A 15230-nucleotide genomic window follows, 5' to 3' on the forward strand; every position below is an offset into this window, starting at 1 on the left:
GGGGCCTGGATGGGTGTCAACAGACTCAAGCTCAACCCGGATAAGACGGAGTGGCTGTGGGTTTTGCCTCCCAAGGACAATCCCATCTGTCCGTCCATTACCCTGGGGGGGGAATCATTGACCCCCTCAGAGAGGGTCCACAACTTGGGCGTCCTCCTCGATCCACAGCTCACATTAGAGAACCACCTTTCAGCTGTGGCGAGGGGGGCGTTTGCCCAGGTTCGCCTGGTGCACCAGTTGCGGCCCTATCTGGACCGGGACTCATTACTCACAGTCACTCATGCCCTCATCACCTCGAGGTTCGACTACTGTAATGCTCTCTACATGGGGCTACCTTTGAAAAGTGTTCGGAAACTTCAGATCGTGCAGAATGCAGCTGCGAGAGCAGTCATGGGCTTACCCAGGTATGCCCATGTTTCACCATCACTCCGCAGTCTGCATTGGCTGCCGATCAGTTTCCGGTCACAATTCAAAGTGTTGGTTATGACCTTTAAAGCCCTTCATGGCACTGGACCAGAATATCTCCGAGACCGCCTTCTGCCGCACGAATCCCAGCGACCGATTCGGTCCCACAGAGTGGGCCTCCTCCGGGTCCCGTCAACTAAACAATGCCGGTTGGCGGGCCCCAGGGGGAGAGCCTTCTCTGTGGCGGCACCGGCCCTCTGGAACCAACTCCCCCCGGAGATCAGAACTGCCCCTACTCTTCCTGCCTTCCGTAAACTCCTCAAAACCCACCTTTGCCGTCAGGCATGGGGAAACTAAACATCTCCCCTGGGCACGTTGAAGTTATATATGGTATGCCTGTATGTGTGTATGTTAGTATAGGGGATTTTCTTAAACTCATAATATTTTAATTAATTGGATTGTATTGTATTGTTTTTCACTTGTTGTGAGCCGCCCCGAGTCTTCGGAGAGGGGCGGCATACAAATCCAAATAATAAATAAATAAATAAATAAATAAATGCTGAAAATAGATGTTGTAAGACTGCTCAAATTTGAATATTACCTGTAACTATTTAAAAAAAATTGCGCCACTAGAATTTGCTATTTTGGTGTATCATATTTCAGAGGCATGATTTGTAACATGCTCTGGATTTTCAGAAATAGGTTTGGCAGTATGTGTGTGCCTGCTTTATTGACAAACCTGCTGTGATGCATAGGGGTGCCACTGTTAGAAGTGAACCAGCAAGTTTCCTCCATTCTTCAGTGTGTAATAGGTCTCTAATCCTTCAGTCATTTCCACCTTGTCTTTCAATTTCCCAGACTCATACTTACAAAGGAGGCTTAATCTACAGAGATGAGGGGATTCCTTGAAGATATACAGTGGTACCTCTACTTAAGAGCACCTCTACTTAAGAACTTTTCTAGACAAGAACCAGGTGTTCAAGATTTTTTTTGCCTCTGCTTAAGAACTATTTTCTACTTAAGAACCTGAGCACAGAAAAATTTCCCAGGAAATTTGAGAGCGGCACGAAGGCCTGGCCAGTTTCCTGCCATTTCCCGTGGGTTTCTCTCTCTGACGCAGTGTATGGGAGGCAGCCTCATGCCTGGTGTACGGGAGGCGCATGTTCCTCCTCGCTGCCTCCAAGTCCCTTTTTTTTTTTAAAGCCTTAAAGTTTTGGATTTTTTTGATTCCCCTCGCCTTACCTTCTTCCTTCAACAGCGACTGTCTTCCTCCTTTTCTTCCTCCTCCTTCTCCCACCCAAATTCCGAGCTTTTATTTCTTTCCTAATGGGTTTGCACACATAATTTGCTTTTACATTGATTCCTATGGGAAAAATTGCTTCTACTTAAGAACGTTTCTACTTAAGAACCTGGTCACAGAACGAATTAAGTTCTTAAGTAGAGGTATCACTATATGTTGAATCATAGAATTTCCTCTGAGTTTTAGCCAGATAAATTTTCTTTCTTTTTTTTAATGGCCAGGACTAGTGAATGGTTGGTTCTTTATACTCATTTTCTCATAAAGAAACCCCTAAGAGCTGGGTGCTATCCAAAAAGATAAAGAACCTTAATGGGCTTGTACAAAAGGCAATCAGGATACTCAAGGCTATCATCAGTAAAAAATTAAAAAGATCAAATGTCTAAAAGAAATAACTGAAGCAATTTCCATAACAAGAGTACAGCTTAAGTCAGCTTTCAACTAAGATTCTCAATTCCCCAAAAGAAAAAAAAAAGTCTGTCTGGGGTAGCTTCTGAAATATTACTAAATTTACTAATTTGACGAGCACAATCAAGTCCAAAATTCTGTAATTGGAGGAGAATACATAGTACACTGTATTAGGTTATGGTGGTTAAAAAATGGGAAAAGGTTAGTGCTTTTTCTGACCTTTAATAACATTCGTTGGTTGAAAAATATGCAATTCTATTAGAAACATAGAAACATAGAAGATTGATGGCAGAAAAAGATCTCATGGTCCATTTAGTCTGCCCTTATATTATTTCCTGTATTTTATTTTAGGATGGATATATGTTTATCCCAGGCATATTTAAATTCAGTAACTGTGGATTTACCAACCACGTCTGCTGGAAGTTTGTTCCAAGGATTTACTACTCTTTCAGTAAAATAATATTTTCTCATGTTGCTTTTGATCTTTCCCCCAACTAACCTCAGATTGTGTCCCCTTGTTCTTGTGTTCACTTTCCTATTAAAAACACTTCCCTCTTGAACCTTATTTAACCCTTTAACATATTTAAATGTTTCAATCATGTCCCCACTTTTCCTTCTGTCCTCCAGACTATACAGATTGAGTTCATTAAATCTTTCCTGATAAGTTTTATGCTTAAGACCTTCCACCATTCTTGTAGTCCGTCTTTGGACCCGTTAATTTTGTCAATATCTTTTTGTAGGTGAGGTCTTCAGAACTGAACACAGTATTCCAAATGTGGTCTCACCAGCGCTCTATATAGCGGGATCACAATCTCCCTCTTCCTGCTTGTTATACCTCTAACTATGCAGCCAAGCATCCTCTTTGCTTTTCCTACTACCCGACTACACTGTTCACCCATTTTTAGACTGTCAGAAATCACTACCCCATAATCCTTCTGAAGTTTTTGCTAACACAGAACTGCCAATACAATACTCAGACTGAGGATTCCTTTTCCCCAAGTGCATTATTTTACATTTGGAAACATTAAAGTGCAGTTTCCATTGCTTTGACCATTTATCTAGTAAAGCTAAATCATTTACCATATTACAGATGCCTCCAGGAATATCAACCCTATTGCACACTTTAGAGTCATCGGCAAATAGGCAAACCTTCCCTACCAAACCTTCCCCTCACAAACATATTAAAAAGAATAGGACCCAGAACAGACCCTTGTGGCACACCGCTTGTAACCAGTCTCTGCTCAGAATACTCGTCATCAACAACAACTCTCTGATGTCTACGCTTCAGCCAGCTGCAAATCCACTGAACTATCCAGGGATTAAGTCCAATCTTCATTAACTTATCTATCATCTCTTTATGTGGAACCGAATCAAAGGCTTTGCTGAAGTCCAGATAGGCAATATTCACAGCACCACCTTGATCCAACACCTTTGTGACATAGTCAAAGAACTCAATGAGATTAGTCTGACATGATTTGCCTTCAGTAAAGCCATGCTGATTTGGGTCCAATAAGTTATTGTTTTTTAGGTACTGATTTATCCTCTTTTTGAGTAGTCTCCATCATTTTAACTACAACTGATGTCAAGCTAACCGGCCTGTAGTTACCAGCTTCTTCTCTACTGCCTTTCTTGTGGATAGGCACAACACTGGCCATTCTCCAATCTTCAGGAACACCTCTTGTTAACAGGGTTTGGTTAAACAAATCAGTCAGGGGTGTAGCAATGACAAATCTGAGTTCCTTAAGAACTCTGGGGTAGATGCCATCTGGACACATTGCCCTATTTATCTTTAATCGTTCAAGTTCTTCTAAGTCATCGGCCTCTAAGATCACTGGAGCTGAATCCGTAAGTAATGTTGTATCCATCTATAGTATTATACTGTAAGGTGTCTTTTGAGAAAAACTGAACAGAAGTAGCTATTGAAATGGTCAGCAACCTCCTTATTCCCATCAATGTATGTATTATTCCCGGTACTAAGCTTCGTGATGCTGCAGTTTTTCTTCTTCCTATCACTAATATATCTGAAGAAGGTTTTATCCCCCTTCTTTACAGATTTGGCAATTTCTTCCCGTTTTGAGGTTTCAGCAGTATATATTATCTGTTTTGCCTCCTCCTGTCTCATTTTATACACCTCTCTGTCAGCTATACTTCCAGACTCTTTATACCTCCTATAGGCAGCCTTTTTTTCATTGACCATAGCCCTTACTTCATTGCTAAACCATAACGGTTTCTTCTTCATTTTACCTTTAGTTATTTGCCTTACATACAGTCCAGTGGCTTTTAAGATGGCCTTTTTTAATACAGTCCACTGAGTCCTCGCTCCTGCCATTTATCCCTTTCCTTTAATTCATTATTTAAATATTCCCCCATTGTATTAAAATTTGTTTTTCTGAAATCCAATACTTTGGTTGCAGTATAGGATTGCTCACAATCAGTTTGTACATCAAATCACAAATGGTCACTGCAACCTAAATTTTCTCCCACCTTGACCTCTGATACCCAATTCCCATTCGTAAAAACTAAATCTAGAATATTCTCCCCTCTAGTCGGTGTCTTAACCAGCTGTGCCAGAGCTGCTCCTGTAAGGGCTTCTACTATATTCTTACTTTTGCATGTAAGGGCACTGGGGATATTCCAGTCAACATCAGGCATGTTGAAATTATCCATAACCACATTCCTTAATTTACTAAGTTATTCTACTGAAATAACAATCTAGGTGTGTTAAATAAATTAGTAGTCGGCCTGAGGATCATCTTGAAGGATTTCTCCTATCAAAAAATAGTGTATTCATTGGCAAAAATTGTTGGGTTAATTTAAGGGATGCTTGCATTGAATTGGCACTGCATTGGTGAAACCACATTTGGAATACTGGTTCCAATTCTGGTGACCAAAATACAAAAAAGAAAGTGAGACCCTTAAAAGAATGCAGAGGAAAACAACAAAGATGACAAGACATCTAAAAGCTAACTCAACAGTTTTATTTATTTATTTAATTGGATTTGTATGCAGCCCCTCTCCGAGGACATTTAAGGAAATTGGGTATGGTATATGTGATCTAGGGGTGACAGGATAGCAGTCTTCCGGTACTTGAGGGGAGAAAAGGGCAGGGGTCGTGTTCTGTCGAGCTCTCTGGTAGAATCCTCCCAAAAATGCACAGATACAATTTTAGACACACACACACGTTTGAAAATTCAAAACAATGTTCTTTATAATGAAAATTCACTTAAACCAAGGCCTCTTTTGGTATAGCAAAGAGCACTCGTCTCCAAACAAACTGGTAATTTGTACAAGTCCCTTATCAGTTCTGTGATACTTAGCTTGCAGCTGTGAGGCAATTCACAGTCCTTCTTTCACAAAGTGAAACACACTTTGCCCTGGTTTAGTTTCAAAGCGGGGGAAAATCAGCACACAAAAGGTCAAAGTCAGTAAAGCAGTCACGAAACACAACGATCAGATAATCCTCCACAATGGCCAAACCCACAGGCTGCTATTTATAGCAGCCTCACTAATTACCACAGCCCCACCCAACCACAGGTGGCCTCATTTTCTTTGATAATAATCTCTCAGTTGTTGTTGCCTATGCATCGCTCTCCGCATGTGTGGCTGTATCATTAACTCTTGTTCTGAATCCAAGGAGGAGCTAGATAATTGATCTCCTTCTGAGCTGTCTGCCACACTCTCCTCCTCCCTGTCACTCATGTCTTCTTGGTCAGAGGAGCCTTCATCAGCAGATTCCACCGGGGGCAAAACAGGCCTGCAGCATGTGGATGTCTCCCCCACATCCACAGTCCTTGGGGCAGGAGCTGGGCCAGAGCTAACCACAACAGGTCGACTTCAAAAGTTTTAGGAAGGGCATGTTAGGTGGGCATGGCCATCTCTAGTTGGCTCCTACATTGCGGGAAGAGCATTTTTGCCCTCCCTGGGCTCCAGAACTTTCCTCAATCTTCCAGGAGGGGAAAACAGCCTCCCCAGGCTCTGGAGGCCAGAAACGGCCCATATCCGGCCTTCCCAAATTTCCAGATGCATTTCTGCATCCAAAATGGACCACATGGGTACTCCGGGTAGAGGAGTGCAGGGAATCTTAGCTAGATATTCTCCCAAACCCCTGCAAACCCTCAGCAGCCAACCCCTGGAAAAGGGGGTTGATCTATTCTCCAAAGCACCTGAGGACAGGAAAAGCAGTTACAGGTGGAAAACCAAACTGTGAAGAAAATTCCTAACAGAACAGTTATTAGTGGAACAGCTTACTTCCGGGAGTTGTAGATGCTCTATTAATTGAGGTTTTAAAGAAGAATTGGACAACTTCTTGTCCAAGATGATTGAACAGGTGGTTGGACTGGAAGATTTCCAAAGTTCATTCCAATCCTGCTATTGTATGTTTTGTGAATTAAATTAAAATATGACCAGGATAGACACCATCTGCTATTCTTGGCTGAAAGTCAGAATCTTAATTGGAGCAATAGTATGACTTTGTAGTCCTGGCAGGACAAGAGCTACTGAATGTTGTCTTTTGGAAGATTGCTGGGACTATTAAACCAGGGACAGATTGTGTTTCTTGGTGTTTGTGTTTCTCCTTCCAGGATATTAAAGATATAATGTCAGATCATCAAAGCCCATGAGCAATTTTTATTCAAGGACAAAGTTGAAAAATCCATTCAACATTCTAATTAGATTTATTAGATTAGATTTATTGGATTTATATGCCGCCCCTCTCCGAAAACTCGGGGCGGCTCACAGCAAGACAAAAAACAATATATAATGACAATCCAATACCCACCAATCCAATTTCAGTTTTAAGCTAAAAATTCACAAAAACAACCCCAAGTATTAAAACAAATAAACAAAACACACATACAATCAATCTAATACCAAAACAACATGGGCAAGGGGGAGATGTTTCAGTTCCCCCATGCCTGACGGCAGAGGTGGGTTTTAAGAAGTTTGCGAAAGGCAAGGAGGGTGGGGGCAATCCTAATCTCAGGGGGGAGTTGGTTCCAGAGGGTTGGAGCCGCCACAGAGAAGGCTCTTCCCCTGGGTCCCGCCAGACGACATTGTTTAGTCGACGGGACCCGGAGAAGGCCAACTCTGTGGGACCGAACCGGTCGCTGGGATTCGTGCGGCAGAAGGCGGTCCCGAAGGTAATTAAGTTATGTTCAGAAAAGAGCTGCATTTTTAGGCTTAAAAAATACACAAACAGCATAAGCATAATTGCAGTATGGTATCAGAATTATTTCAGTATGTGATGAGCTTTTTAAAGTGTTTGTTTTTTACACTCACCTACCGTCCCTTAATTCCAAACGTGATTCTTTTATCATCCTTCCTCTTGTATAGTTGTGAGTGGTTTGGATTGTTATTGCTATGTGGACCATGTGCTGAATTTCTCACAATCCATGAACATCATCCCATAATATTAAAAATAAAAACAGGTATAATCATTAGGAAGAATTACCACAGAGTATTGAAATGAGGATAAATACTGGTGAATATTTTTTTCCTAACTATGCTTGACCCTTGCTTAATAGAGAAAGATTAAAATAAAAATAAATTAATTCCTACAATTGCTTGCCTCATATATTTTTGTAAACCTGCTTACCAAAGTGCTCCTGACGTTTTCAATTTTAAAAAGTTCATTTAAATTTCTGGCATATTATGATAGAACCTTTAATGATAACAGTTTTATCATCGATAAAGTTGGAGCTCACAATTCTTATGATTACATATTTTGAAGTTTGCAGTTTCAGGAAAAAAAATGGTTATAATGATATCTGAATAAAAGTATTTAAATGTAATAGCTAAAGTCTTTTGCTTATTAGGAAAGCAATAAAATTTTATGAAGTTCCAAATGTATTATACAGTCCAGTGCAGGTTGAAGATGAAATAATTTTGCAATATTTCTTGTTTTATTTATTTACTGAATTTTTAAGTATTATTTTTCCAGGAAAATAATAGTAATAATAATAATGCTACTTATTCTTTTTTTCTATGGCGAATTATTGGTATCTTTCTGCAGAAAGAAAATGTACATACTTTTTTTTGCATTGGGGCAATACTTCCCACCCCCCAAGTGAAGCAGATTTTATTAGATAAAGGAACAAAGGAAATAAAATGAGGAATAGAATCACAAATAATCTTGCTCATAACTTTAAATTCAGCTATTTAAGATGTGAAGTTCAAATTTAGGAGATTAGCTAAAAAAGTTTGAAATGTATATTGTACAGAAAATTCCTGTTTATTATTGCTGATTAATTAATCACTGTAATATATTATTCTCAATTTAATCCCATTTTGGATCAATACTTTCTTCCACTGTTTTAAGATGCTAATTTTCCAGGCAACTTGCACATAGAGAATCCTACTTTAACGGTGATTAGAAAAGATAGATTTAAAATGTACAGAATAGTTTTTGGCTTCAGAGATCTCTTCTGGTATCGTGTTTTTTTATTTCTATAGTTTGGTCTTGTAGAACAGTGATTTTCAACCTTTTTTGAACCGCGGCACATTTTTTACATTTACAAAATCCTGGGGCACACCACTAACCAAAATGACACAAAATGACACCCTAAGACACTCTCCTCTCTTTTTCCATCCCTGTCTCCTTCCCCCCCTTGTGTGTGTGTATATATGTATATATATATATATATATATATATATATATATATATATATACACACTCTTGAACCATTTCCAAAAACAGGTGAGGGCTGGGTTTTTTTCTCTCTTATTCTTTGGGTGCTTTTTATCATATGCTTTAAATTAAGAGTCACTTCTCTCTCTCTTTTGTTTCTCTCTTTTTCCTCTCATTCTCTGTATCAATCATTTTCTCGTTTCTCTTTTTTCCTCCCCTTTTTGCTCATTTTTCTCTCTCTCTCTTCTTCTCCTTTTCTCTCTCTCTCTTGCTTTGTTTCTCTCTCTTGCATTCTCTTTCTTTTCTTTCTCTCTCTTGCTTTCTCTGTCTTGCTTTCTTTCTCTCTTTTTTTCTCTCTCTCTCTCACTCTCTCTTTCTCTCTCAGCAAAAAGTTGCGAGACTGGAACCTGAGCTTCCTTCTTTGCGGCACACCTGACCATGTCTCGCGGCACACTGGTTGAAAAACACTGTTGTAGAACATAGAACATCTTGTAGGCTAATCACAAAGCTTTAAACTTTTGAAGAGTAGCTGAGCCATTTAGATTTCAGAATCTGGATTAGATTCTGTGAAGTATTGTGATTTGCTAATTGTTACTAAATAAGTCATTTTAACTGGTCTGGCACAGAAAGAAAAGTTGTACATACAGTTTTATCCATTCTCTCCATGGCTCTGTAATCTTCAAGTCATTCTTAATTGGCTTTTTCTTGGCCAGACAAGGGATTTTTCCTCTACTGCTTGCGATGGAGCATTAGGTTTATGGCACCTAAACCAGCTTTAGCCACCTCTCTAGATACATACAAACATATACTCATCTGTATAAGTACAATTTGTAGATTTGATTTTTTTAAAATATTAGGATATTGGTGAACTAGTATCATGTAGAGCCTTAAACACTTCTGTTCTCCAGTAAAAAAAACCCACCTCTATACAGAATAATTTCTTTTTTCTGCTACATGTCTCATTTATGGGACTGGTGTTCCTTCTTTTAAAACTATAACTGATTAACTGCTTGGAGTTGAGATTACTTTTTTTACACCATAGCACTCCCAATTTTCTATGAGATACAATAAAATGATCAAATTGGATTTGGATTCAAATGCTCATTTAGCCTTTGGGTATCCAGTACATTTTTATTTATTTTATTTTATTTATTTATTTTTGTCAAGTACGCATAGATAGTATACATAGACATTACACTGTTTATGCATGATATGAGTCTGCGGAGAGGGGCAGCATACAAATCCAATAAATTATTATTAAATTATTATTATGGGTACTAATAAATGGGAAACATGAGGACGGGGATGGTAGGCACGCTGGTGCACTTATACATGCCCCTTACTGACCTCTTAGGAATTGGGTGAGGTCAATAGTGAATAGTCTAAGGGTAAAAAACGTTGCTCAACCCAACTGGTCAAAAACATTTATATATGCATTCTTGGAGAAATAAGCTCCTGGAGAAATAAGAAATGTAAAATTCGCTGTTCTTGTACCAAGATACATTCCTTTTCACTTAATTTTCAAGTCTCACTTAATGGCTGCTTCCTGCTCACTCCTTCCTCAGATTATCCCTTACCCCACCGCCATCCCTGGACACAGAAATATACAATATTGTTCCAAAACTGCCATCTAGATTCCACACTGCTTGTCCAGATCAATGCAGAAAGGCCAAAAGGTGTTGGAATGACACCCAAGTTGGAGCTAAGTTGGCTGTGGAGTACACAAGTGTGAATTTGGGGGGGGGGGGGGGGGGGGGATAGTGTTTATTTCTCAATTGTAGATTAATTTACCCATCCCATACATCTTTGGCCAGGTGGGAATCCTGTAGATGTATCAATTTAGTGAACTTTCCCCCTGGTAACTTCTGGGCTTTGTTGATGCTTTGAGGAAGAGACAAGTCATCTCCACCAATATCACTCCAGCCAGAATATTATCTGAGCAGCAGTTTCATGTCATTGTGCTTTGACTGTTCATCCTTCACTGGCTGCAAGAATAAGCTTCTCACTTGGACTATGTTTTAACAATGTTGCCCTGTAAAATCTGTCATGTTTCCCAAAAGTCAAGAGTTCTAAAATAAATCTGTTGATTCCTTCCCCCTCCCCTCCCAGAGCATTAAGAAGAAGAACACCAGTAAGCAAGAGATGAGCACTTATTTGCGCTTCATTGTCTCCAGGATGAAGGAACGGGTGAGTGTTATACCATGCAGTTGTGTGTAAGATTCTAAGCAGGTGGCTTGTTTGTGTTTGTGTTTTGTCTTGCAATTTCAAATAGTTATAGGTAGTCCTCAAATTAATAGTAGATTGCTTAAGACCATTTGAAGGCTTTTGACAAGACTATTTGAAGGCTTTTAACGAAGTAGACCATAACTTACTACTACTACTAAATTAAAGTGTTCGGAAACTTCAGATCATGCAGAATGCAGCTGCGAGAGCAATCATGGGCTTTCCAAGATATGCCCATGTTACACCAACACTCCGCAGTCTGCATTGGTTGCCGATCAATTTCCGGGCACAATTCAAAGTGTTGGTTATGACCTATAAAGCCCTTCATGGCATCGGACCTCCGGGACCGCCTTCTGCCGCACGAATCCCAGCGACCAGTTAGGTCCCACAGAGTTGGCCTTCTCCGGGTCCTGTCGACTAAACAATGGCGTTTGGCAGGACCCAGGAGAAGAGCCTTCTCTGTGGCGGCCCCGACCCTCTGGAACCAGCTACCCCCGGAGATTAGAACTGCCCCAACCCTCCTTGCCTTTCGTAAAGTTCTTAAGACCCATCTTTGCCGTCAGGCATGGGGGAACTGACACATCTCCCCCGGGCCTATACAGTTTATACATGGAATGTTTGTGTGTGTGTTTGCTTTTAATAATGGGGTTTTTAGTGTTTTTTAAATTATTAGATTTGTTCTTACATTGTTCTTGTTATTGTTGTGAGCCGCCCCAAGTCTGCGGAGAGGGGCGGCATACAAATCTAATTAATAATAATAATAATAATAATAATAATAATAATAATAATAATAAAAAATTAGAAAAATGTGGGATGGACAGCAGCACCACTAGATAGATTCAAAACTGGCTAACCAACCGCACTCAATGTATAATGCTCAATTGAACTGCATCTACACGGAGGGATGTATGCAATGGAGTACCCCAAGGCTCCGTTTTAGGCCCAGTACTCTTCAACATCTTCATCAGTGACTTGGATGAGGGGATAGATGGGAACTCATCAAACTTGCAGATGATACCAAACCGGCAGGAATAGCCAACACTCCAGAAGATAGGCGCAAAATACAGAAGGATCTTGACAAACGTGACCAATGGGCACTATCTAACAAAATGAAATTCAGTGGTGAAAAAAGTAAGGTTTTGCATTTAGGCAACAAAAAACAAAATGCATAGATACAGTATATGTGGTAAATTGCTCAACAATAGTAACTGTGAGAGGGATCTTGGAGTCCTAGTAGACAACCATTTAAATATGAGCCAGCAGCGTACAGCAGCTGCCAAAAAAGCCAACACAGTTCTAGGCTGCATTAACAGAGGGATCACACGAAGTATTAATACCACTTTGGTAAGGCCATACTTGGAATGCTGCATTCAGTTTTGGTCGCTACGATGCAAAAAGGATGTTGAGACTCTAAAAAGAGTGCAGAGAAGAGCAACAAAGATGATTAGAGGACTGGAGGCTAAAACATATGAAGAACAGTTGCAGGAATTGTTTATGTCTAGTTTAATGAAAAGAAGGACCAGGGGAGACATGATAGCAGTATTCCAATATCTCAGGGGTTGCCACAAAGAATAGGGAGTCAAACTCCAAAGCACCTGAGGATAGGACAAGAAACAATGGATGGAAAATAAACAAGGAAAGAAGCAACTTAGAACTAAGGAGAAATTTCCTGACAGTTAGAACAATTAATCAGTGGAACAGCTTGCCTCCAAAAGTTGTGAATGCTCCAACAATTTTTAAGAAGACGTTGGATAGCCATCTGTCTGAAGTAGTGTAGGGTTTCCTGCCTAAGCAGGGGGTTGGACTAGAAGACCTCCAAGGTCCCTTCCAACTCTGTTGTTGTTATTATTATTATTATGTTATAACAGATCTACCTTCAGGCTGCTTATGATCTGGATTTGAAGTTCTGTTGGTCAAGTTTTCCCAATATGACTGAACTTTGGCCACTTAGCAATATGGTCATATTTATAACCATTTGCGATGTCCTGGGGATTATACAACTGTGTTTTTATAAGCCTAGGGGAGGGGATATCTCAATTCCCCCATGCCTGACGACAGAGGTGGATTTTAAGGAGCTTACGAAAGGCAAGGAGGGTGGGGGCAACTCCAATCTCTGGGGGGAGTTGGTTCCAGAGGGTTGGGGCCGCCACAGAGAAGGCTCTTCCCCTGGGTCCCGCCAGACAGCATTGTTTAGTCCAGCGTTTCCCAACCGGTGTGCCGTGGCACACTAGTGTGCCGCGAGACACCGCCAGGTGTGCTGCCAAGCTAGGGATGCTCCAGCTGGGCGGGGCGCTGCCGGTGCCTCCGACCTCCCGGCTCCTGCCCAATGCCGCGGTTTCTGGCGCTCTCCTGCTGGGCCCCAAAGAAGGAAGGCAGGAAGAAGGAGAGCTTCATTCTTTGCGCCTTTTTCCCGCCTTCCCTGGCGTCGGCGGCAAGTGTCCTTTGGGGCCCGGCAGGAGCGGGGTGGGGGGTAGGGTGGCGGCTGCAGCGGCCCCAGGCAGTTGCTGGGGGATGGCAGCGGCAAGCAAGAGCTCCAGGGTGGAGCCACCGGCAGCACCCCACCCAGCTGGAGCTTTCCTGGCGGGGGTGGCAACAATTGTCCTTTGGGGCCCGGCGGGAGGGCAATGGCAGCGGAAACAGGCTGCCAGCTGCAGCGGCCCCGGGCACCGTTCCCTGTAGGCTGCGCACGCCAACGCACCCCAAAATGCCCCGCGCGCACCCTTTTCCAAGGGCGTGCAGGGAGCCGCGGCCACCCGCCCGCCTGCCCGATTTCCCTCCGCGCGGCTGGGGACGCGGATCCACCACCCTCGCCAGCCCGATCTCCCTCCACCCGGGTGGGGAGGTGGATTCGCCGCCCCCACCAGCCCGATTTCCCCCCAGTGGCTGATCTCCCTCCGTGTGTGTGTGGGGGGGGGGACGAACCGACGACCGGGGGCTGTCCGTCCGTGTTGGGTGGTGCAGGGCAGGCACAGGCAGCCACAGGGGAGAACAAGGGAGGGAGAGAAAGGAAAGAGAGAGAAAGGGAGGGAGATAAAATTGAATGAAGGAGGGAGAGAAAGAAAGAGTAAGAAGTAGAAAGGATAGAGAAAAAGGAAGAGAAAGGGAGGGGGAGAAAGGAAAGAGGGAGGAAGGGGGAGAGAAAGAAGATATGAAGGAGGGAGAAAAAGAAAGAGAGATAGAAGGGAAAGAGGGAGAGAAAGGAATGAGAGAGAAAGGGAATGAAAGAGGGAGAAGGGGTGAGAGATAGAAAGGATAGAGAGAAAGAGAGAGAAAAGGAGGGAGAGGAAGGAAAGAGAGATGAGAGAGGAAGGAGGAGACAGAAAGAGAGGAAGAAAGGAAGAGAGAAAGAAAGAGGGAGGGAGGGAGAGAGAGGGAGAGAGAAATAGAGCGAAAGGGAGGAAGAGAGACTTTTTTTGTCCAAACTTTTTTTAGCCCCTCCCCCCCCTCAATGTTCCCCAGGATTTTGAAAATATGAAAAATGTGCCGCGGCTCCAAAAAGGTTGGGAAACACTGGTTTAGTCGACGGGACCCGGAGAAGACCAACTCTGTGGGACCTAACTGGTCGCTGGGATTCGTGCTGCAGAAGGCGGTCCTGGAGACATTCTGGTCTGATGCCATGAAGGGCTTTATAGGTCACAAAGTTTATTTATTGGACTTATATGCCAACATATTAAATAACTATCAAAGAATCACAACTTAAGTGGTCTCGTGCAAGGGATTTCCACATGCACCTGGATCCACATGCAATCTCTCTTTTAGCCTCTCCCATCCTTTCTAATCCTTCCCATTGTTAAGAGACATATTTGTTGGCAATTTTTTTTACAGCTGAAGTCAAAGAAAATCTATTTCGTCTATTTTCAAATTTGATTTTAAATCAATGTTTCTACAGGGGTTTTATTGTGCATCCTCCACTACTCTTCTTTGGAATTGTTTATATTGGCCAGGGTTCATTTTCCATTTAATTTTTCTATTATTTCAGGTTTTGTCCAGACGCAAAATTTGTGATGATGATAGAGTAACTGCATAGTTTCATGATTTTGAAATTTTAAGGAATATTTTAAAAGGACAAACCAAACTCCTTAGCAAAACAGTTAAATCTCAATTTGCCAAATTCTATTTTGATGTATTATTAATTTTCCTTATAATGTTGTATCTGCTGTGTCTCTCCATATGCATTAATTAAAAAGTCACTATTTTCAGCCACCAGAACTCTGGATTGGAAATATTGGCAAGAAAAAAATAACTTTTTAAGAATTGTTGATTCAATACTTC

At 41.6% G+C, this 15230-nt stretch overlaps 1 protein-coding gene across 33 annotated transcripts in view; it reads left to right on the forward strand.

The window, feature by feature from the left end:
- ZMYND11 (zinc finger MYND-type containing 11) overlaps positions 1 to 15230 on the forward strand; it is a 145989-nt gene that overhangs the window by 112197 nt on the left and 18562 nt on the right. For all 33 annotated transcript variants that reach the window (XM_070729453.1, XM_070729456.1, XM_070729451.1 and 30 more), the window contains one exon: positions 10845 to 10922. In XM_070729453.1, coding sequence (XP_070585554.1) covers positions 10845 to 10922 — 78 coding nt within the window. The remainder of the gene's footprint in view (positions 1 to 10844; positions 10923 to 15230) is intronic.

Source organism: Erythrolamprus reginae, chromosome Z (assembly GCF_031021105.1).
Source record: "Erythrolamprus reginae isolate rEryReg1 chromosome Z, rEryReg1.hap1, whole genome shotgun sequence".
In the NCBI taxonomy this organism is placed as follows: Eukaryota; Metazoa; Chordata; class Lepidosauria; order Squamata; family Dipsadidae; genus Erythrolamprus; species Erythrolamprus reginae.